This window comes from Anser anser (assembly GCF_964211835.1).
Source record: "Anser anser genome assembly, chromosome: 2".
NCBI classification, from domain to species: Eukaryota; Metazoa; Chordata; class Aves; order Anseriformes; family Anatidae; genus Anser; species Anser anser.
In genome coordinates this window covers 119631612-119657248 of record NC_139721.1, presented here as the reverse complement: position 1 = coordinate 119657248, position 25637 = coordinate 119631612, and the positions used below count along the sequence as shown (strand labels likewise).

The 25637-nt window shown below is 39.5% G+C and overlaps 1 protein-coding gene across 1 annotated transcript in view; it reads right to left on the bottom strand.

Moving 5' to 3' along the window:
* Positions 1-4066: 4066 nt before the first annotated feature.
* GADL1 (glutamate decarboxylase like 1) overlaps positions 4067-25637 on the bottom strand; it is an 85290-nt gene continuing 63719 nt past the window's right edge. The window contains exon 15 of the mRNA XM_083826863.1: positions 4067-6784. Coding sequence (XP_083682989.1) covers positions 6611-6784 — 174 coding nt within the window. The 3' untranslated portion in view covers positions 4067-6610. The remainder of the gene's footprint in view (positions 6785-25637) is intronic.

Here is a 25637-nt window from a genome sequence, read left to right as displayed (position 1 = left end):
ATCATGGGTTACACGCCAAGGAAACACATTCCCATCGCTATGTAGGCTTGACGAAAGGATCACCACAGGTTTCCAGTGACACTCTGCATGTATTCCTTGCCATCCATTGAAATCCAGTGTTTACATGGGACACTTTGACTAGAGTAAAGCAATATTTTTCCGACATCTGCCACATATGCCATGTCCAAGAGTGTTCTTTGGAAGAGAGAGCATTTGTATGTCAAAAGTTTGTTACCAGAGGAAACACCAGTAGATGGAGCACAAGACTAGACAGTGCTGCTCTTTGGTGCTGTAAAAACAATTAATATAATCACCCTTCACTCCACACAGCCTGTGATAATAGAGCTGGGGGCTGTAGGCCAGGAATGGCCACCAGCTCTGTCCCCAGCTGGAGGTTTCTTGCTGCCATGCTCCAGATGAGGGGTTATTTCTGCTTTGATATTTACGACCTCATTTCTTGTCTGACTTTATTAGTATTGCACTTTAGGCTTAGCTCATACGCTATTTCTGCTGTCATTATATCTATCCCCACAATTTTCTGTTTCTCGAGTGTTTAATACGTTACCACTTAGCAAAATGTTTTTGTAGCTTTTTGCAAGTCCCTGAGGAGTTTGCACTGTTTGACCACGTTCCACCACCACCAGCTCTGAAAATCACCTAGTTCTCTATGAATGTCAAACTCTAAAACTTCTAACTTAGCTTCATCAGCAAACTTCATGGACATATATTTATTTTTTGTGAAAGAGTTAGCAATGACTGTATGAAACTAGATTAGCTGTGAATCAATACCATTACCTGAGTGGTTGCCTTCCTCTCTTTATTAGCTATTTTCAGCTCTCATTAGATATTTGTAACCACCTCACATTTTCTGTCCTCCTTCCCATCTTATGTAGGTTCTCCCGAATGTCCAATCTAGCCAATGATTTTTTCTCCCAGGAAACTATCTGGTTAGCCTAGCACCATGTCGCTCTCTGTTCCTATTGCACTATATCCCATTTTTTACTCAGCACTATGTCTTTTACTGACACCTTCAACAATTTATCCAAAGCTACAGTGCAAGTTTTAGCAAAAATGGAAGTTTTAACTTGCTTGTCCGTCATTCTTCTATAAAACAGAACAACTAACATTTCTTTCTGCCACTCTTTATCTTAGTTTCCCAAGGCCAAATTGGCCTCCACTATTGTGCAATGCATAGTAAAGCCCTGATCTTGCTGACAATCACCCGAGCAGTGAGAAAACGCCATGTGTGAGACAGAGAAGGCAAAACACCACTCCAGGATACAACCCTGACCATTGCTTTTCATTCAGCTTTCAATCTTTTCCCTTCTGCTATTCTGACATTTTTCCTATAGTGCCAAATATGGGAAAAAGTCCCATATTTATCCCTCTAAAAATAATGTACAAGAGAGGGTACAGAAACAGAGCAAGGGTTAAAAAAAAAAAAAAATCCCTATCAGACAGAATAAAAGCAGCAGCATGGATAAAGCTGTAGTTTCCAGTATCAGTGCCTGCCAGCTTCAAGGACTCACTTCCCAGAATGACAAGCTGGGTGAAAGTTTATTGGAAGAGCAGCTTTGTGCAGAGGACAATGCAGAGCACATAGTCCCAAAGACAGATGTTATTTTCCATGGGCCTCTGCTCTTTGATGGCAAGTGTTTTCTTCATACTTTCCATTTTTTAAATAGCTTTGTAGAAATTAATGCTCTCCAAGTTCCTCACAAGAAAGAAATTACTTCATCAGAACAGCTGTGTTTGACTGAATATTAAGGGCCCATGTCCGCCACTTTCTATTATTTGCCTTATCTTTCATAAAACAAAGATTTTACCATATTGTATTTTTTTAATTAATCCAAAAACGCGATCACTTCTTTTTCAAATGTACATGAGCTACTATGACATAAAATGGTCATCTCTGTGGGACTTCTTCAAGATTGCCCTTTCAGTTTCACCTTTAGTATTAAGAATGCTCTAAAACAAACTTAACCCTGATATACACAAGGTCATTATTATACTACAAAGTGTGCTGCCTTCTTTAAGGGCTTCTCTAGGATCAGTGGATGGACTGTGATATTTTGGGGCAGACTGCTGCAATGTTTGGGTGTATGCAAGTTCTTTGGTGATTCTGTAATGGGTGTTATTTCACCATGCCACTTCTGCAGCACAGCTTTGCAATGCATTCATGTAAATCAGATTTTAGCAAAGGTTAATTGTTCCCATAACCATTGTTTCCTTTTGTGGGTTTGCCTTTAAACCTTTGACGTTCTCTTTATTGTACCTCTTGCTGTGCAAATTTCCTTGTTTTGTTTTGCTTCTCAAAGTAATTTTTAGTTGATTATTGTGTAGTTACAGAATTAGAGTAATAACATCTAATTGTACATCTGAAGCAAAAGCATGTAATTGTGGGAAACTAGATTCAATTTAAAGGAAGAAAACCCCTTCACCAGGGTTTCTCATGGTTTGCAGTGTGCATTTGCCAGGCAGTGTTGCTTTGATTGCATCTAACCTGCAATTAGCATGTGCAATTAAGACATAATGAATGTGTGCAATTGCATTATTTCAGTATGTAACAGTAGCAATATTTAGCAGTTACTGTACAAGATATAGTGCCTATAAGCTCAAATGACTCATCAGCATTTACCAATTATGCCATAAGAAGAAGGGCAGGCACGTGAGTGGGCCTTACGTATAACCAATTTCCAGGATGAGCACACTTTACTCTCCTGTTGATGGCCCACAGAAGTAGCCACCAGGGAAGAGAAGCTATGCAGATTTGGAGCTGTTGAAAACTGAGGACTAAAATGACACTTTTAGTGTACCATTGACTTTTCATAGAGCTCATGTGATATAAAAAGAGACAGCATACTTAGCCTTTAATATTTCTGAGTTGTTCTCCTCCTCTGCAGTTAACATTTCATATCAATTTCTTAAGTCTGATCATGCTACCAAAGGATTTAGAAATAAAAATTATTTGAGCATGACTTATTGCTATGATCTGTGTGTATGAGGAAGCCTTGGACACAGAACAGGTTTTTACACACTCTTACCTGGCATTCTAGAAATGCAACTCTCCTGTTCTACTAAGATTTTCTGAAAGCACATTTCTTGTCCTTTAAGGGTAAAATGATATTTGAAGAGCATCTTAATGCATCATTGAATGATACAAATGAAAATACATCTCAATTCAGTCTTACAGAAATAAAGATAAATCTGAATCTTCAGGCACGAGCCTTGAGTAGATAAACTGAGATGTTCTGAGTGCCAAACTGCTAGTATTGAAATGAAAGATCCCAGTGATAAAACTCAGGGCCCAATCCAGCAATGGTTTCCCTTTAAATCAGTCAGAGACAGAGGAACTAAAATCATACATAACCAGACTCTATTGATTAGTATTAATCTATCACAGAAAATCGTATTAGAAGCCCCGAGACCGGGACAGCTTGCTTTAGGCATGATGATTTGTGTATGTGATGTTGCGCACTGGATCCAGCACAAAATGCCCAAAGTTCTCACGAGATGCATCCACATAACTGACAGCAAAAACTACCTCAGCATCCCTTCTGTCTAAATATTTCCTCTCTTCCTAAAGCTCCATATTGAAAAAAGATTATTAAAAGTAGACGCAAGAAATTACAAACAGTGAATCTGCCAGTGGATCGGTTTCTACGCTGATTTATAGCTGCACTTCACCACTTTCAGAACTTGGCTTAGCATGCTGAGAAATGGCACTTCTTGTAACTAAGAGTTGGGAACTCATTAGCCAATCCCATATACTTAAATAGAAAAGAAAAGAAAAGAAAAAAAGGCAGCTATTTCTGCAAAAATAATTTAAGTTCTGCATTTGAAAGCAAGAGCAAGATGAATTGTGACACATTTTCATCCAAGATGTTTATTAAAGATGATATGGGCACAACACACAGATAAACCACATCCTGAAGCAGGGTTAAACTAGATTTCACATTTTAAAGCTATGCATGCAGCTTGCTGTTTCTCCATCTGGAGAGCTCATCGGTACCTTTTTTATACATATCCCTGCAGTTTTAAATCGACAAATGACAAACACAGCCTCTATTTATATGGGTATCATTTACTTCACTTTTTATTAAAATCATTAGCTACAAAATACACGTTTTGTACATACCAGTTCTAAATAAGCAACTATGAAAAAATTACAGTAGTCCTGAAATGAGACCACCATATCGTGCATGTTGGATGTGATAAAGGGTCAGAAACAATAGAAAATATATAGAGATCAGATAAGGTACTCACATCACACTGGAAGGCTAAACTACACCTTTGAAGACACCAGTCCACATGTTGGCCTGAGACACACTTTCTGCAAACATTGAAAAAGTTCTTTTTCTCTCATTTAAAAAAAGAACTACAGCCACTACAGTATCTGCACAGAGAAATGCACTAACAACATGAAGAGAAACAACACTTTTTTGACAGTAGTGCCATCAAAAAAACACCACAGGTCAAATTCTTAGCTGATGGAAGGTGACAGCTTCCCCTGAATCAAAAATTAAGTACTCACCAAGAATCTGGATCATAATCAAAAAATCCTGACACTATCATGTCTTTCACTTCAAGGACGAAAAAGAAAAGGAGGAGGGTTAGCAGTCCTATCCACCTCAAGAAGTAAAAGCCAAGTCATTGCATCCATTCAGCACCCCTTGCCACACTCTGCAACTGGCTGGGAGGCTAAATAAGCTTTATGGGCCCTGAATTTAGTTAAATGCTTTCCGAAATCATGATAACTGATAAACCCAGAAGCACAAGGTAATAAAAAAGCATTCTGCACATCTTACAGTGCAGAATCCAGGGGCCACATTCTGCCATTTATTTTCATGTTAATATCAACACAAGGTTTGGCTTGAAATGCAATGACTCCCTATAGTAGCACAAGAAAATTCACTTCCAGGACACTGTTAAAGACATCTGTCAAGTTCTGCAGATTTGATTCTTCCTCCTATCTACTGCTTTGATAGTGTGACCTCCTCGGTTATCATGACCTTGTTAAACTTTCTATACCATCATCCTGGAGACTGGAAGTAGGAATGTCACGCAATTTTGGATCCTAGTACAATGTAGGAACTGAAAACATAAAAGCATTGTGTTTAAAGACACTTTTCAGCAATACAGAAAATGTTATAGCAGAAAGGTTCGTATTGGTCAGTGTTACTTCGAATACAGGATAGGGAACAAACATTAAAACACTAAGGTAAGTAGGTGTTGATTACAGTGTGAAAGACAGTGTTATTTCCATTAATCTGCTGCAAGAACTTCACCCCAAGAAATACATTTCTGTCTTCACAAAATTCATCATTTTATAGCTAGAACGAAAACAAATCAAACGTATACTATAATTCTTAACATGAAGACAAAATTTAGAACATCATTTTGCATCTTAAGGTTGACCAGAAATACTTTGATAGTTCCCATCCTAAAAACAATCAGGCTTTCACTGATCACTGCCACCTTAATTTCAGTGCCAAAATACAAATTATACACTCATAACATAAAACCAAGTCATCTAAAATCTGTAGGCAAGTATAGACAGACAATGACAAATACATATTTTTCCTACATTCTTAACATATAGTCACCATGCTTAAAAATACACATCTTTCAGGTAAATACGCTTTTTTTTCCTCTGCTATAATTTTAAAGTGCATCTAAATCTGTTAAATAAATATTTATGCTTTAAAAATAGAGGAAGATGAACAACGGTTCCAAGATTGCAGGTAACTCCTGTTACCAAAGAGTTAAGTATTTCTAAGACACTTTTCCAATATTCTCAGCACTGCTGTACCACTGATGTTTTGTGTGGGCAATGTTGGCAAACACTGACCAGGCCTAATCATTTGACTTCACAGAATCACAAAATCATTTAGGTTGGAAGGGACCTTAGAAGGTCATCTAGTTCTACCTGCTAAAAGCAGGGTCAAGATTGACTACCTGGGGCTTTGTCCAGCCAGGCCCTGCAAACCTCCAAGGATGGTGACTGCACAACCCTGTTAGGCCCTTGTTCTATTGTCTGATGGTGCTCACAGTGGAAAATCCGGGCAACTCACCTAATTAGGGGCCTTGAGGAACTCCTTAAGTTCATGATTTCCAGTCTTACTGTAAATACCAAGTAGGCCTCTACCCCTAAACACATACCAAAATACAATATTGACAGAGTAGACAGAGTACTAACTAGCATTTTAAAGCTCAGTGAGCTAAATTCACTACTACCAGCAACTCAAGAGGAGTATTGCCTGTATATATCAGCGATCACTTTGAGCTACACTGTGCACAGGCACCCCATAAACAGCTGCCCTCCTTGGGACACAGACACCATTTTCAGAAGTGCTCCCCCTCAAGGAAACACTTCCCAGAATGGCGGTGGTGCTGCAAGCACTGGCCTGTCTCAGCCCCCATCAGCAAATACTTTTGTGTGAAGAGGTATTCTACCTGCAAAGCTCTGAACATCACTATGTTAAACAACAGTTTCCAACCTATATGTCAAGCTTTTTACTACCTTTCACAAAATAGCACCAGAATGCTGCTGCCATTCTCTGTCCATAAATATCACACATGAGCAGTGCCTGGTGCTGAAGAGCTACAGCTACAAGTCCTTAGCAAGCAGTTCAATTTCATCCAGCAAGAAGTCCATGTCCTCTCGACTCACTTGTGGGCTGATCACCACCTGGCGGAAGAAGTTGACTTTGCCCCGGTGAGGCTGGTACCCAAGCATCATGCTGCCTTTCTTCATCATTCTTTCTTTAATTATAGGAGCAACCTGAAAGCAGAGACAGAAAAGGCTTATTGTCACCCTCAGAAACACAGATTTGGACAGAAACTGTTTTTTGCTTTATGAAGCTTTTTTGAAGTGTCTGAGTTTTGCACCCCTTGCCTGCCTTCCAGTTGCCTGCCCCAAGAAACATTAAGTCTCAAACCTGAGGCAGACTGTGCACTGAGACCCTCAGGTTCTGGGACTCCCGAGGGAATCAGAGCAATATCTAAATCACTCAAAAGCCTACTGCTTGCGGCATTCATCTGCCACATGGGAAAGCTTGGGTTAAGGTTCCTAAGCCCTAGATTTAGAAAGGTTTGAACTCAGGCAGAACATCAGCTGCAGCCGGTTAAGGGTACGGTTTATCTCCTTGTGCTAACTAGGCTAAGCGTGATTACTTGTACTTCATGGCCCTTGTCCCGCCACATCTGCAAAGCAGCTCTCCCTAGAGGACACTCTCTGTTAAAACCCTGCGAACCTTGAGCTGCCAGAGAAGTCAGGGTGATGCAATATTAAGGGAGAAGTCCTGATCCTGGAGGTTAAGATTTCGTCTCTTAGATTTACGATGCAAGTAGCATTTGGCTACTCCGCTCTTGTATTGAACAGGATGAAATCTCATAGGTGTCTCAGTGCAGGACAAACCATAAGTAAGATTGGCAGAGTCAGGTCCTTATAGCTGAACACTTGATCTCATCCCAGCAGGGCTATTAACCTTGTCCAATTAATCTTGTGCTTAACTTTAAGCATGCGAGCAGTTCTTCTGTGTCCTCATGCTTGAAATAAGTCATAAGCTTAAATGCATTGCTGGATTAAGTACTCTGTTCCTTGGAAGACAGAATTCAACACACATAAGTATTTTGACAGAAGTAATATTTTAAAGACATGTTGCATTTTAATATATTACTAATAACACTAATGTATTTCAGAACCGTGCACTCCTTTGCAGCCTTTTGTGATGGTTTGACTTGGAACAAAGCAAATACGTGTATGACCTAACCTTGGTTTCTGCATTAATTTATTTCAGCTCTAAAAGTTAGCGCTGGAAACTACCACCTGATCTGCAAAAGAAAAATGATGATGCCAGCCTTGCCTTAATAGCTTTATTTTCACATGGCACATTTTAGTAGGCAACTCCCATACAGTTTGCTTAGATAGAAACACCTACAGTTTTCAACACTAACAGCCTAGCTTTTCCATATTTGCTCAGTGGTAGATGTTGAAATTACCATTGTTTCAAAATGTATATTGAATTCAGAGGAGGAATGTGTATGGTTCTAACTTAATTTGCCTCTCTGAATTTGGTTTATCTTTGTGACAAAGCTACGTGTTTTATTTAGTGTTTGTTTTTTAAACTATGAGAGTGATGGAGTAAGCATTCTAATTAAAGTCCAGAGTGTGACATCGGTATGAATTATACACCTGAGAGCAATGAATATCCTTTCAGAATGCAATCTGTAAACAGAAGTTTGTTTTTTGCATAATGCTGCAAGTAAAAATTGAGCAAAAAGTTATGAAAGTAGCTCTGATAAACATTTGAGAAACAAGAAGATAACAAGGACAGGAAGACTAAGAATTATAGCAGAAATGTTGGAGGCATACCGTGATACCTTCACTCACGTTCAACAGCACCTATTACCATAAAATCTAATGTAGAGCTCCGGGTGTGCCTCCTGCAAAAAGATCCTAATGAAAGCTAGCAACAAAATCACAGTTCTACTGTATACGTGCAACACGTGCATCATTTAGAAATAGAATTCATCAAATCTATCCCTATACCATGGAAAGAAAAACATCTCCCACCTGGGTTTCTGTCTGCTTGGCAAATGATTCAAGATTTCCTCAGTTTTGTTGTTCTATGGCTCAGAATCACATCAGACTAACCTCATTTAGCCCATACTCAAGCAAAAAGAAAAATGCACTGGAGTTCTGCTTGGATGGAGATGGCAGCTATTTTGCATGAGACAGCCTCCTTTGTCCTGAAAAGTATGTTTCTTGGCAAACGGTCCTCTCTATTTCAGATCAAATATTCCAAACTGTGTCCCAACAAATCACTGAATGCCGTACAGTACAGTGCTAGCACGAGGGCAAAATCTGGACTCCAATTGTTCTTGCACAAGTTGCCAGCAGTGGAGTCAAATGGAAAGACTCTTAGTTGGGATCACTCTTGGTTATTCATGCCAGTGTATGGACCTGCAACACACATTCTCTTAAACACCAAGTAAGTTTGGCATGATACATATTCTCCTACGTCTCCTGTGGTTTGCTGCGTTAAACCCTTTAACAGTGTATAAGGCTACTAAGAGCTCTACTCTTCCATTTTTATTCATGCCAGCTGTGGGCTGAGATTGCAACAATGCTGTGACAGTGCTCAGAAGACATCACACCAGCAGATACCGTACTGAGCACCTACCGATACAGAAAAAAACAAACACCTCCATCCCTGTCCTTGACAAGAACCCCCATGCGGCCTCTACTCAGGGAACAAAAGCAGTACAAGTGCAAGGGGAGAAGTGAATGCTTTTTAATATACTTTCTTAAGCTCTTCTTTAAGATTCAAATCCCTATGGCAACTTTTAGCCTTTATTGATGTTCTATCAAGAATTATTTCGGTTTTTTTTTTTGTATCATATTATTGATTCTCTTCATCTCAACACCCCGTGCTCCACAATCCATCATTCCAAAATGTGCAGCAGCAGAAATGGGGACCATGAAAGCAAACGGATTTAGAACTTTAGCAATAGAAGGTCTGTAAATATACTGCATTTCAGTAGGTCTTCTCACAGAAAGGAAAAGTAGGAAATCTCTTTCATTATCTCAGTCATTATCTCATTCATCCTCCATGCTAATGAAGTTGTGCTCTTAATATGTTTGAAGTGCATCCTTCCTTTTTTGAAGACAAAACAAACACTTCCTACTTATAAAGAAAACAAACCTAAGCTAAACTAAAAACTGTCTTGCAGGCTTTTGACAAGATTATTTTTGGAAAGGTTTTCCATCATGTATTTTGCATGTTCTATTTGCTAATGTGATGCAGTCAGTGTATCAAAACTATTATGGATCCTATCCACGGCAAACAGTAAGGAACAGAACATTTGCGCAAATGCTTGAGTACATGTCTCACAGAAAAGCCATTAAATGATGCATGGGATGCTAAGGCATGGACTTGAGGAGCACTTGGTATGACTGCTAACTGAAAGTTAAGGCAACTGCCGATTGGCAGCAGAAAAATCAGCCCTATAAGGAACTAATTACCTAGTGAGGAGTTCAATGAGTTCAATTCCCACTGAAGTCAATGAGAACTGAGGATGTTCAAATATCAGAAAGAGCTGCATAGCCCCATTCAGGATAAGTTCATAGGAAAGCAATTTAGTGAGAGCAAGATTGCTTCAACAGTCCAATTATTTTACTATGGAACTTACTTCATATTGTAAACCTAATTCTTTATGTTGCCCGTCAGTGGAACAGTCTCAGAATTTTAAGTGAAATGTATCCCGAAACCTAAGTTCTCTTCTCTCCTTCCCTCTCCTCACCACTGCCTTTCCACCATTGCCCTCCCCTGCCAGCCCACCCTGGAGATTATTATTTAAAATGCTCAATTCAGCACGTATTAGGTATCAGACTCACTAGGAAGGCAGGGAGGGAGTGCAGTGAGTGTAAGGCCCTCCTCCAGCAGAGCTGCACACATGGCACACAACTGGAGGCCCAGGGAATGGCTTTGCCTGGGGATTGATCCGCACATCACGGTCTCCCCATGCTGTAACAGAGGGGCTGTAACATCTCATGCCACCTGGATTCTTCCCTTACTTTTAATAGCAGAGGTTTTTAAAATTAGAGCAGCAATGACATAGGAGTTTAGATCCTTCTCCATTTAGCTGGGCAACGGGATAATCTTTTCTCCTACTCCCTGCCAGCACTCAGACACACTATAAACAACAGAAAATTTTAGCCTAAAATTTAAGCTGTTTCTGTCAAGAGCCTAGACTGCAGCTGACCATTATATACATTCATGTGAAAGATGACAATGTTCCTTCCCAGCGCATACACAGACACAGAGCTATGTGGTAAGTAGAAAGGGCCAACATGGACACTGCAGCTGGAGTATCGACATGCACGAGGAGGACCAGGAAAGTATCATGTTTCCCTCTCCATATCTCAAGTATCCCTGAGAAGAGGGGTTCTGCACAATCCTGCTACAGGCCAATACCTTAAAAACCACTGTGTTTCCCACAATTGACTCCTCAGTGGTAATTAATGGAGGTTTCTCTAACACTTGAGGAATTTCCACCAAGCTCAGGCCGTGACCGCATAACATGCTTCAGCAGCTATCAAGGACTGATTCATCAACAGAGTCGAGCACTTTCTCAGCAGGAAAAGCATACGCCTAGTGTCTCCAAGAGCTAGTTCCCAAGTCTGAATTCTTAAAATCCTTTTAGAGGACTTGATGGAACACCTATTTGAGATCATTTATTCTCCTACCAGATAGAAAGACCTCCAAAACCATTCTCAAAGTGGCCATGCTATGTAAACATGGCTCTTAAGATATGATAATTTCCTAGCACATGGATTTATTGCATCAAGTGAAATCTCCAGAGCAGCTCTGTTGTATAGGTGATACTCCTGCCCCACTACTCATGTCACAGTATAATGCTTTTGATTTTACCCACTGTAAGGTGCCTCCCGTGTGAATGTTTGTATTTAAAATTGATTTGTAAAAGTTTATTCTAACTTAAAAAAAAAAAAAAAACTTTTAAAATCACACAATCCCATTAACTTCTAAAATACATAGCCACTATTACCAGCATATGGTTTAATTCCTATATTTAGTCAAAACCAGCTTATGGTTTCTGGGGACAGAAAGGAGTAATGTATCTCTTTTGTTCATGAATTAAATCCACTGGGCCCTCAACCCCACCCGCACTAATGCTACTGGGAGTGGATAGCCAGATAAGATGTCCTAAGGAGAACAAGAATTTCCCAACAGATAGGCTAGCTCATTCATCTTGCTTAAATAAAGTAATACGCACATACTGGTTTTAATTAGCTTCTTATTCTTCTGCTCTAGTGTTGTCTCTGACAATTGCAATTAACAGATACCCTGACACGGCAAGGAAGCTCGGGTTCGACCTCTACAGAACAGCTTGCTGATAATGGAAGATTGTCCTACCTTGAGTATGAATTTCTTTCTCAAAGCCTTGCGTTAATCTGCAATGAATCTCTTTTTAGACCTAATCCAGTATTTTCAAACTGCCCCACCACAAATGATTTTCTATGCCGCTAACTGTACCTCCATTACCTGAACGCTACCAGCACTGCTGTAATTCTCAAGGACTCTGGCTGTGTTAGTCTAGTCATATCAGATGATAACATACCACAACAGCTTTCTAAAGTGTGGGTAACATTTTGTAAATTTTGTATTTTCCTTATTTACATACTAAGCCAACAGGAATGAGTTACAAATTGATAACAGTGCTAGCTAAAAGCAAATCCACTAAGCAATGAATTTGCAAAAATACATTGCTTGAAGGAAGAAAGATTGTCAATTTGACAACTAGCACAAATGAAAAAATAGCATTAGTCAGAAGAATACAGAAACCAGAGAAGTCTAAAGTAAAACAAAATTATTTTGAATAGTTGTTTCAAAACAATGTTTTCAATTAAAACTTAAATTAAATTGGAAATTGACCCATTTTTTATTGCAGGAAGTAGAAAAGGACTAAGGAAACTGAAACCAAGCAAACTGATTCATCTTAGTTCATCTGAAAACAAAAATTATTTCTGGTCAACTAAAACCAAGAATTCTATTAAGTTTCTTAATTCAGTGGCCAAACCAAAAAAATAAAAAATAAAATCCATTATTTGTACAGCCATAAATACTTGGGATGAAAAGTGCTGACAACACTTAACTGAAACGTCTGTAGAATTTCTGCCCCCCAGAAAAGACAGAAAGTATGAGAAAATCTGTGGGACTGCCTGTTCTGTCGGCAAAAATTGGCTGGGAATCTCATGTGAACAGCTTTTAGTAGTATAGCTGACTCTAATCTTGCTAGCCCAGCAAGTACTACAAAGTCAGAAAGTGTCTATAAAAACTAGTGTTAGTACTGGCGACTTCTATCAGCAACATTTTTCCGACAGCTCCCAGTTCCCCAAGCACCTATGCAAAGTAAAGCTGATGAGCTCCTCCAGCTCCTGGCAGCGGGGACTCAGTCACCAGACCCATTCTGCTCCTCCTGAAAATCATTTCAAAATTGCCGCAGACTCCAATGGAAGCAGAATGCAATTATCTAAATTTCCTCCTTATGCATCCGCTTCAGGTGGCAGTTTGCAAACAGCCTTCGGCCTTTACTAGAGAAAACCACACTTGCAATAAATCAATAACCTTTCTAGGGATCCACAAAAGCAGGCTAGACACTGTTGGAAGGACAGCAGCATATTCGCAGATCAAACTATTTTTCTTCCTCAAACACAGCCTTTAAGAAACTTTCCGAGGTACTGAATGCTGTGCTAGAAATTGGCAGAGGGCTGTAGCTAGAAGACAAAAAAAAAGTCACCCTTTTGACAAAATGGAAAGATCACATTCTCATGATTTCACAAAAATGGAAAACACATTTTGTGTTCTCGCCTCAATTCTTTCTTGCAATGGAAGACAAGTTTATGCAGAACAGTCTCTCTCATCCAACCACAAAAGTCCATTTTGGCCTCCCTAGAAGGGGCAAATTTGCATTTGGAGGTTCATGATTTTTACTTAAAAGGTGAATTATTGGCTATTCAAATTCTGATAAGTTATACTTCCTGCAAGAAATGATTCAGATTCATGTATATTCACAAGAGAACAACTGTTGTACAGTAATTGCAACCAAAAAGTAAACAAAACCCCAATTCAATTAAGCATTTGTGCACAACTTTAAACTTTTATATATGGCCTTCTAATTTCAGTGGATTTTCTCAACATTTTTCTTATCTCACTTAAACGATAATGAAGTGGTTGAAATAAGGGATACAGACTCAACAAATAGGATTGGTCCCTTCCCCTACCAGAGACTGTTTGGGTTGTCTTGGACAAATGACTCAATCTCTTTTGGGTAACATGCTTCTTCTTCCCTTCACAGGGGGCCTATAACCCTTCCGGGCAGTGAAGTCTCTGTGTGTTCATATATCTATTGTAATTGACCCTGATACCTCACGGGTGCTCTGTACACTAGTATGATATACATTAAGTAATTTTTGTGCCAAATAGGTCTCACAAGCATCTGTCACCGCATATCTGCTGCCCTTTTCAGTGTGTGCAGAAGATAACATTGATACCAATGATACCAGTTAGTATTAAGTGAGAATGGTAGCTGGCATTTTAGTATTGATCATTGGATGCAATACAAGTGAAGAAAACAATTTTCTTGGTTGGTTATAATCACAAAACTAGTTAAATACTACAAATATTTGGAAGTAATAGTGCTTTCAGCATATTGTAACATTGAGAAAGTATATCCTCCACTGTTAAATATCTTTTGTTGCCTTGTGCTGCAAAATCAGTTGCTGGCTTTAAAACAACAGGCAGGTTTTTTTTTTGTTTTTTTTGTTTTTTTTCTTTTGGTGATAATTAAAAACAAACTCAGACCATTTGTCAGCTGTCACCCCAACTGGGACAATCGAAATACCAAATATTTGCACACCCAATCATGGCTTTGTTCCTGTAGCCAAGGCGCTCTGTAAAACCCAAACATGTTTTTCTTTTGTCTAGAATTTGTTCTGGGCCCACATCCCTAAACCACTAATAAATTATTGCTGTACACTATTGCGCCAGTGTTCCCCTTGTGCCACACCAGGCAACAAAAGGAGAAATAAGTGCATTTGTCAAAATAGCAGTAACCACTTCCACATTCTTTGGAACAACTAGCATATCAAAGGAGACCAGATGCAGCTGTATTTCTGTCTTGATACAGACATTCTTCATGCACCTTCAACGCAGGGCTGAGCAGCATGTCTACGCTATCATATTTTGCACATCATCTTCTCACCAGTTACTTTTTGCCAGAAGACCCACTAATGAACCCCACAAATCATTGCAAACAACCTGACTAATAGGAGATGACAGGTTGGCTTCAGATTTTCATTGCCTTGAATGACTTCTTTAGCTGGTCATTTATGCAACAAAAAAGTGTTCAGATCAAGGCTTTTACATTAACAGTATTTGCCTCTGAGAAGGAGGCAGAACAGACAGCAGCCACGAGTCAGCATTTGAAGATGTTTGGGTATGTTTTCACTTACAGACAAAACTTTAGTTGAACACCACTGTTTTCCAGGTACGCAGTCCCATGCTGTCTTCTCTCTGAGTACACCTATCTTTTCAAGACAATTCACATGGATTCCTTATTATTATGAATAATGTTCCTTGTTATTTCTCACATTTCTGTGCTGCTTTACCAAGGTTTTATTGACAAGTCATGTGCAAAGTCTAGGCATTGAGAAACCTCCAAAGGCAAGAGTACTCGGAACTGCTTAAACAGTAGCAATAGAGTCAAGTGCTACAGTTTTTTATAAAAACAATTGTTTTAAAAGCTTTCATAGTGTACACAAGGTTCTTCTGCAGAACACTTTGCTAAGTTTCCATTTTAGTGACTAGGTTTTCCAGTCTTTTCAACACTGCCAAAGACAAGCTCTCTCTTCTCCATGCAGGATGAAAGGGCAGCTTGTCATCTTGAAAGCAAGAGTAACTAACAGGAAAAAATAACCTTTTTAGTGTGTATGCATAGGGATGAGCTTCTGTTCTCCTTCTCCACTGGGGAAAAAAAATAACAGTGCAACATGAATGTCTGGGGCTGGGAGGAGCACTTTACAATAGGAAGATTACATTATTTGATGACACAAGTTCAAAAACTCAATACACTTCTTGAGTAGAAGAACGAACGTTGCTTCAGAAAGTTGGAATGATTCCCAGCTGGTAACACCTTATTTTCTACTTGCACAAGTCAGCTGCTGGCATAAAGTAGCACCTTATGTATTTGCATTAGAGTAAGGATTAAAGAACAGGAAGGAGTCTTTTTTCATATTCTTTATACAGTTCTAAAGAAAAACGAGTATTACAACAAAACTAGATTTTCCCCTCCTTAAAACCAGCATAATGGCCTTCACAGAGGCTGCTTCTAATCTGTTTGGGAGAGGTGGGGCTGTTCTACCATGACCCACACTGCTACCACAGAAGCAGGGCTGCTGTCTGATCGGATCACCCAATTTAACAAAGAAAAGGACCTCTTCTCCCCTCCATCCAGTGAAATATAGGACCAATAACTGTCATTTATTATAACTGTTTTGCTTGTCCAAGATTGATTTACTTAAAGCCTAATCTGGACATGAAATAAAAGCTATCAAACCCTTCCACATGGAGTCCTACCAAAATCAACAACACTTCATCCATATAGATCTTGTCCCAGGACAATGCTCATTCCAGCTCAGCCTTCCTCATCAATTCATCCCCAGTGAGCATATTTTTTTCCTTTTTCTCCACAAGTGAAAAGCAACATATGTTACAAATCTTTGTCCTTAAACCCACATACAGACATTGAACTGAAAGAGCAAAGTAGGGTCCTTAGGGTTTTAGAATTTGCAAAGTTTCTTGCAGTATGAAAGGGTGAAAAGTGAGGGGAAAATAATGGTTTGCACCCACAATTGCTTGCAGTTAAAGAACTAAATTATATATGATTATGACTAAAAGGAGCTAGATTGCAGTTGATCCTTAGAAAATTTGAAAGCAGTTGGAGGGGGAAAGGCTCAAAATTTAGCATCTGTCCTGCAGAGACTTGTAACAATATACTTACCTCAAAAGGAACATATGGAATAAAAAAAATCGCTAACATTGGGCCTAATCTACATCCCTATAGCTATGGCTCAACATTCAGAAGCACAGATCAAATCCTCTAATCCTGTACACCAAACTGATCCAAGAACCTTTTTCTTTCTCCAGCCTGGCCTACGGTATTCACTATGGATCATGGTAAATTCCACAATTTCCCTTAGTGTCACAGCAACCTCTAAATCACACCAAAAAGGTAAAGGTCTGTCATACAATTAGAAATAAAATAATAGAAGGGTGAAAAAAGGTGAAAAACTGAAACATTTTTGCTAGGTTTCTGCACAGCATACATATTTTTACAAGAGAGAGAGAGCATGCGTAAGAAAAACCTTTTGATCTTTGAAAGCAGTTATGCTGTACTGTATAAAACTCATCCATTAAAGTCTGCCAGATTTCACCTCCTTAACTGAAAAGTTTCCAGAGAATTCAATAAATACAAATAACCTTCCTACAAAATTTATAAAGTCTCCCATTCATCAGTGTCTCTGCTAAAAAGATCCTCTACATTAATCAACATTCACCTACCGAATTCTGCTGTTAGAGATCCTAGCAGTTTTATAGCTGACTTCACCTGGAGTAGAGTTAGACTAACAAACGTTCCCTTATAACTCTATTAAATTTGAAAGGAAGGTCTAAATATTCTGCTGAAAGAATATCAGTCTCAAGTATTTTCTACTGTTTTAAAAGGAACTCTTCTTGGTTATAAAAAATGTTGTAAGACTTGAAGATATTTCTGACCACAGTGATCCCTTTTGAGATTATCAAGAAGTTCCTACCCTGTAGGCATGAAAAAGAAACATGTTCCATCTCAATCCTCTTGAGATGCCTACAGCTAGAAAGGAATATGCGCTTAAATATCTGAAGCACAAAATGAAATCTGAAGTATCTTGGTATCTCAGTACACATCAAGGAGGAGGAATTCCTCCAACTCATCCCCACAGATCTTCCCAACACCACTCACAATGCTACTCAAAATACAAAGACTGCTTAATTGAGGAGATGATACAAGCTACACAGTTTTTCTGTGGCATTACTATTGATATTTTCTGGACATTTCTGAAATTTCTACTTAGCAAGCAACAACAAGGAAGAGCAGTTTTATAAGAAGAAAAGACAAAGGGTATAGGCTCCAACCCTTTTTGTCTTCAATTTGCAAATTCAGTGCTTTCTTGCTACTCCTTAAAGAAGTGTTTTACACAGCAGGAGGGAAGTGCAGCTCTCCTCTCCTCATACTGAAGTTGCTGATAGGAAACAAAAGAGTGCTAACATAATAAGTAGATACTCATTTAAGTGCAGGCAAGCTTAAGATTTATTGACCTGAGAGCACGAGGTCAATATTTATTCAGAGAACAATAAATCTTGATACTTGGTTCTAACAGATGTTAATCCAATGTATTATTAAATCCATCTCATTAAAGCTAATTAGATTGTGTGTCCTCGTGAGTCTTGTTGCCAATAGTCATTAGTACTGCATGGGTCATAATTACTGTGCTTTTGATAATTGAATCAAATAATTTCCAATAAAACTAAATACCTGAGGATGGAAATATTTTTTTCTCTACCATGACTGCATTATTGTACATTTTATTGGTTCTTCCTTCACGCTGCTGAAGACCTTCCTTCCATTCTTCTACCAGGATCAGCATAGCTAAGAATTCAGAAACTCTGTTTGAGCTATACCATTTTTTGAACTTTCTCATTTGTCTTAAAACCTGGTACTTCTAAAGTCACATCCATCCATTAGGCAGGTAAGAAGCAAGGACACAAATCAATAAGCAGCTGCTGTCAGGAAAAAAAAAAAAAGAAAAAAAAGAAAGAAAAAAAGGGGGAAAAAACACCACCATCAAAAAAATATATATATAAAAACAGAAGTCATAATCCTAAGTGAAAAATTACTCTTATTTTGCAGTTTTACAGTGCTTTCCATCCCTACCTTTGAACGTGCAAGAGGAAGTACTATCATCGCTATCGAAGTAACTGAGGCACACAAAAAGGAAATAATAACCAAGATCTTAACCACAAGTCTATGCCAAAGCTAGACACCTCTCAGGTACGTTAGTGATTTAGTGAGCAGGATGGGATATTTTTAGTGCATATTTGCCTTGTAAGTAGTCTTGCAAAATCGAAACAAATTTGCTGCCATTTGGCTCAAAGTGGTTTCCTTCAGAAAACTTGCAGCGCAGATGACAACTCCTCCAGTGGTCAACACTCCGTGCACGCACAGCACATACCTACGGTTGGCAACTGGTGTGAACTTCATGGATTGTGAAAATTTAGTATGGACATCATGGACTACACAAAATCAAATCCTGGTCATTCCATTCTTATACTACACACATCAGTAATACAGACCCCTAGTTCCTAATTTCAACTTCATGTAATATTGATCCTGGATGGTATTTTTCCATCAGAACCTGCATTGTATACAGAAGGCAGTTGCTTAATTCTGTAAGAGCCTCACACATAGGGGGAGCAATAACTTGAGAAGTGTCAGGTTCACTGAACTGTACATCATGTGTTACCCAGAAAAATGGCCTCCAGCACTGAAGGTAAAATGCGGAAGGTAGGATTCAACTCCCATCATATTGGCAGTCTGAAAGTTAGACATCTAGCCTAAATATTTAGGCTTTGCTTTTAAGGAAGGAAAAGATGCACCTCTAGAGAGTGATTTATCTCATCCTAGAGCAGGCATCTAAGATATATGGGATCAATTTAGAAAAGCCTTTCTCCCTGTCTATGGGCCTCAGGGAACACCTCTGCCCAGCTTTTAGGTGACTAAAGCATGGTAAAATGAAACTTATCTTGACAGTTTATCTATAATCAAAGATATGTAAAATCTTACTTCTTGCATAGGCCTAAGATCTGCATTGGTCACAGTGCAGAGGGCGCATATCCAGAGCACAAGAAGAATCATGCATAGCCATGTGCTCCCCAGTTACTGACACGGTAGATATGTGTTAGGTGATGTGATTAAAGGCTAACCACAGAGAACACAAAGACTCAGCAAGGATCAGAGAAACAATGACAGGCAGAGGAACCCTAGTAACCTGATCAGTGAAAATGGAGCACACCACATTGACTACTCCTCCGACTATCAAAGGAGAGCACTTGCCCCTGGTGTGAAACCCACAAAGAGCAATGAATGAAAAACTTTCACAGGAATGCCAGGAGAGGGGTACAGTACTTCTTACGGGATGCAGAGGAAGAAAAGTCTGGGACTGTAAAAATGTATTCTGCAATGCTTAGGTGAAAGGACCAAAGGTGTGGACAGGGAAGGGTCAAGGTGAATTGGGGAGAAACAACTAGGAGAAATCAGAAGAAAAACACAGACAGTACCATCAGATACAAAAACTGTTGGTCAGTACACTCACATGGCCGAACCCTGTTCTTGATCACCACAGTCTATCCTATATTCCCATTAAATATTATTTCTATCTTCTGTTGGATGTGTAAACACTAGTGAACTTCAAGATGGACAAGTCAACTAGGAAAATAAGAGGTCTGAGTACCTGCAACCTGCGGGGTTTGCAGATCCAGGTAACAGCAACTGGATAGACTCACGACCTAAGACCAGTGACCAGAGAGACCATAATATGCATGTATTTATCCCACTAGATTTGAGTCCTGATCAGCTAAAGAGAATTGGGTGGTTCATACTGTTCATGTTTGTATGATTGTTATAAATGTTTGGGTGCCGGTAAAGACGCTGCTCTTTGTCTTTATCTGTGTGGCCAGCTGTGTATTTTGTGTGTGTGCACCCCGAAAGTCAGAAGGATTGTGAGGTCCTGCTTTCACAGTCTGTATTCATACTGAAACGAGTATGTGAGTATGTGTACTCTAAGGACCTGGGGACAGGGAACCACAGTGGCCTCATACCTATCAGGCTAGAAAAGGAGAAATCCCCCTGGGTTCCCAGGGCACCTGGACTCAGCCATTTTCTGACACTGTACCGCATTGCTACTGCTCCGAAGTCTTTTCTGTCATTGGCAATTGACGGTTGACAATTTTCACTGAAACTGCAGGGACATGTGCTTTGAATCATTTCCTATAAAAAAGAACTCATTTGCATTTGATCCCAGAAGTGTCCCATTGGTCCCACACATGCATACTGATCATTAGAGAACTCTGCTTTTTAAATGTATGTGAGGATTTTCATCTGCCACAAACGAAATGGAGAACTTCAGACTAGGATAAAATTCACATACGCTTTTACCTCATTATCATATTGTATGATAAGGTCACTGAGCTCAGAAACTTAAAATATACAGAATGAGACAATATGAGATTTGCAGTTCTGATTCTGTTTGAGGGAGAACCATCTTTAACCAAGAACAGTTGTGAGAATACGTGCTAATACCATACTAAGGGTGTGCCTCGACTCTCTTGACGTTACTTCCCTTCGTACATTCAGAGCCAGTTTTTATAAGTTAAGTGCATACAAATCCCTTTGGTGCACAGCTGCCAAGCTGGCTGTGTGTACATGCAATGATCCAGTTTTCATGTATACACAGACTATCTGCTTGCATATATTACATGCATGCAAGTACATCCATGCAGCCATGGAGGACCCATTTAGAACAAAAGTCAGACTTACAGAGGACTCCTCGAAAAAAAACACAAACACAAAAACACAAGGCAAAGAAAAAACTCCATCTAGTTCACAGCATAACCTCCATTTCTCCAACATGCTGCAGAGCAATTGACATGGTCCTCTGCATCTAGCATGGCTACAAGCTACTGCCCTCCTACAAGCTTCAAACTGTTGTTATTTTACTTCCCTCAGATGATTCTCATTATAATCAGGCTGAGTGCTGAGTTAAAAAGTAAGTGTATGAATCATATCATCAACTCAGTTGTCTGGAATCTGGCTTTGCCATGCGTTTCCTCATTGCTACACACATCACCAGTGTAAAACATGTTGTAGCTGCATCAAATTTCCTTTTGCTCTTTTTTAACCCTACAATCGCCTGAGAGTAGATACTTATTTATTGCTCTCCAGCTTCCTATCGGCTGATCACCTGTGTCTTCACTGCCTAGTAGCAGTCACAAAGAGTTGCAAATGTTTAACTTGAGGTTATTGACCATGGGAGATCTCTTTATCCAGCTCCTGGGACAAGACCTCAGGATTGAGTGTGTGTGTCCTGCTCAGTAAGAGAAACAGAGGATTCTCAATGCCTAATTTAAGCCATACACTGTGCACCCAACAGATCTCCTCCACCTTTCCACAGCACTGTGTCTTTTGCCATAGCCACCCCCCATGGGACTGTCTCCCAGCTGGAGCAGAAGAGGGCTGGTTCAACCAGCTTTAACCCCACCAGAGGAAGGATGCATGCATGAGAGTAACTAACCCTGAGTCATGCTTTTGCTGCTTTACTTAGAGAGGTAAACACAGGACAAAAAAACCCTCCCAGCTATTAAGACTTATTTTAATCTGATGCCCTCCTTCTTTCAACTGTTTATTTTTCTATTGTACAGATCACAGAAGTCCAGTGCATTGCACATTCTCCTACTATCTAAACACTGCACCTTTGATATTTTCTACCAACCACCACTCTACACATTATTGTACTGGCCTTTCCCATGTCTCTAATCTGTCTAAATCCATCTACCAGACTCCAATACCTGAAAATTACTCTTCAATTTTTTTTATTTTTTTTTAAATGAGCATTTTTGGACTGATTTTCTTCAGAGGACTTCATTTTTCCAGTTACATAATGCAAAATACATCTTGCATTTTTTCCCTTTGAAGCCAGCACTATTCCCAAGGTACAGGACTAGAGCAGTTTTTATAATTTTGGAGTGGGAAGTACAGAGATGGATTCTCCTTAGTTTGTTTTTAATCTTATAAAAATCTGTAAGCATATTTTCAGAGCAGTGCTCCCCCTTCCTTGTTACTACCTTGTACTAAGCACCAGTACTCAATTTTTACATTCAGCAACTGGGTTTTGGTCTGCAGCAACTATTCTGAAAACTGGCATATTTGACTTTCTGCATTATGTAAATACCAGTAATCCTAGCTTGAAGTTACGGGATATTTTATGAATATTTGGTGATGACAATGGCAAAAAATGCTTCCTATGTGTTTATCAAATAAGTAATTTAAAAATCACAGGTTCAATATGATATTAGAACTTAGCAATGCCACTAAAGACTTTCACTTCTACTTTAAGAGGATTCTGCCAAAAAGATTAATTACTCGGGGACAGAGAAAAACTTTAAAAGCTGGCAGGAAAAATGGTCAGTCTCATGTCCTTTCATTATCCGCTGTCAACTGACAGGAGGCCAAGACAGAATCCTGCATGGGTTGCTTTTGATCACCATCTAGTGCAGAAAGTAAGGAACTGCACAAATTTAGGGAGAGACTTTCTGACTTCAAGGTAAGCAGCAGCGGGATTAACAGTTCTTTTCATCATTTTTAGAAGACCTCAGATAGGCTTAGTGAGCTTGAGAAAGCAGGAATTTCCAGGCATCCCGAGCTGCCTGATGAAAGCCAGATTTTGCATAATGACACTGTTTTCTACACAGTAGTGCTGTGACTGTGATGGTCAAGGGATATAAAAGCAAGATCTGCATAGTGAAATAATATTTTTCTTCAAGCCAAACTACTTAGTGAGAAAAAGTGACATGGTTTCAGGCCAGGAACCCTTTCAAGTCTCAGTGTCCAAACGTTATATTCATGTCATGGTTGTCTGTTTTTTTGTCAAGACTGTCAGAAATATTATTTGCAAATTTTTTCACCTATAAAAACAGACTGTGTGTGTTGTTATAGATAAAACCCACATTGTGAGTAATTGTGGACTAAACACTGAGTCATGCAAAGGGGACACTACCTCAAGACTGGTAAATCTGTAGGGCAACTGGACAGTGAGGAAAACCTGGACAATTTTTCCAATAGCACCAGCCAAGCAAGGTCAGATCTTGGCTAGTAGTCTTGGCTTTCAGAAAGCATGCTCTGAATCAACACACAGGAACTTGGTACCTTCACTGAGGAACTTTAAAATCAAAACAAAACAAAAAAGCAAGGTCTTTATTGAAACAGGGTCACACCTTCAGAATTAAATAATAATAATGTAATATTTCATCAAAGATTAGCAGGAGGAATCTCAGGATGTTACAGAAGACACACTTGCAAGAAGTCTTTGCCTACAGAACAGCCTTCTTTTTTCAAAGGAAAAGTACTGCTCTTCCCCACACCAAAAGGCAGGCATGCTCCTCATCGTCCTTGTGAGGTCAGGTTAAGGAGCAGGCAAAGACACCTTGACACCGTGACTTCCCTGCAGCCTCCAGCCACTGCTACACAATATCTGTCCATGCTAAAATCCATACAGATGGAGTCTCAAGTTCAGAGCATCAGCTGAACTGTCACTCAGCACTCAGCTGCTGTTAAAGCTGTATACATTGTGGGATTCAGACCTCACATAGCACAATCCAAATGCCTGGGAAGCAGAGAACTGTAAAATCTTTACAAACACTGTTTCATGTTTTTATTAGACATTGACCTCTCAGAGATAATTATTCAAAATATCTACTTTCTAAGTCTAAACCTTGTAAGCAATATGTATTTTTATACAAAGGATTAAAAGAAAGAAAAAGAAAGAAAGAGGGCAGGAAAGAAAGGAGGGAGGGAGAATGAGAGAAGGATAGAAAGAAGAAAAAGCTCATGCTGCCTGAAAAGCAGGAGATAATTCATGCTTGCTGTAGTTTACTCTAACAGTCCGTGCCTTCAAAGCAGAGCTGGCAGTATCACTATGGAAATTATGTTGATTTAATAACTGGAAGATATTTCCTCCTCTCCTCAAACACAGTTGTTGTTTTTTCTTTCCTGAGAGCACCAAACACACATTAGCAGTGTGTGCACTAATTAGCAGTTCAAACATATTACTGTTGTTCTGGTGCCCCCCGATGGTCACCTTGGCTTACTGCTAGCTGTGGCTTAAAACTAGCTATTGGAAATAAGTGTTCCAGATGCAACCCCCAAATGCATGTGTAGCTCCCCACTCAGCTGGGTCAGAAAGCTTGAGCTCTGAGCCCAGGCACAGCTACCTGCACTATATATTTTCATTGTACGGGTTCCAGAGCAGGGTACACAGTATAGGTCCTACAGCCAGGTCCTAACCACCAACCCCAAAACAATTCCTGCAGAGTGCTTTGGCAGCTTGGGCAACAAACCCTCCAGGTCAACACAACTACTTTGTAGCTACCAATGATTGTGAAAATGAACCCGATTCATGAAGATGGACACTACTTACTGAGTCTCTGTAGAAAACTGCATGTCATTAAATGAGAACCCTGGCATCATTCAAGTGTCTAAGATACGCAATACCCAGCGCTGACCGTGCCTTCCCTCGGTTCCCCAGTCCCCACATCCCACTGTCACTCACGCTGACCCAGCACAACCAGACTGTCCCCAGTCAAGGTCCACAAGCAAGTTTTACACAGCATTGCATCCTGTCCCAACTCACCAGCAAGGGTGTGGAGTGCACCCAGTATGTTACATCTTCGTTTTCAACCATGCTGGGGCACAGAGATACAGTCACTGGTCTAAAAATCAGCCTCTGTGAACTGATCACAACCTGATGCAGTGCAGGCAAAAGAAAAGGATGCTCCCAATCAAAAAGGGCCTTTCAAAAGTCTTAATTTCCAGAGAATTTCAGGTAGAAAATAGATGAAAGCTTACAGCTCTTTTAAAAGAGATTAGAAGGCCAAAAGCTGCAATCTTTCAATCAAGAAAGAAGACAGCTTTATCTAAAAGTCCATCCTGGTTCATTGGCAAAGCAAAGACAGAAAAGCAATATTTAACAAGTTGAAAAGGGGAAACGGATCAGATAGCAATCAATACAAATGTGACATGGAGAAAATTTATCAGAAGAAAAAGGAATCTTTGATTGACGGGATTAAGAAAAGAAGAAACATTTTAAGTAGGTAAGTATGTATGTTAGGGATGAGTAAAGCCCAAGCTATGGTTAATCGTTAAAACTAGATGAGGCAGAAGTGTTCAAAAAGCTTTTCATTTCT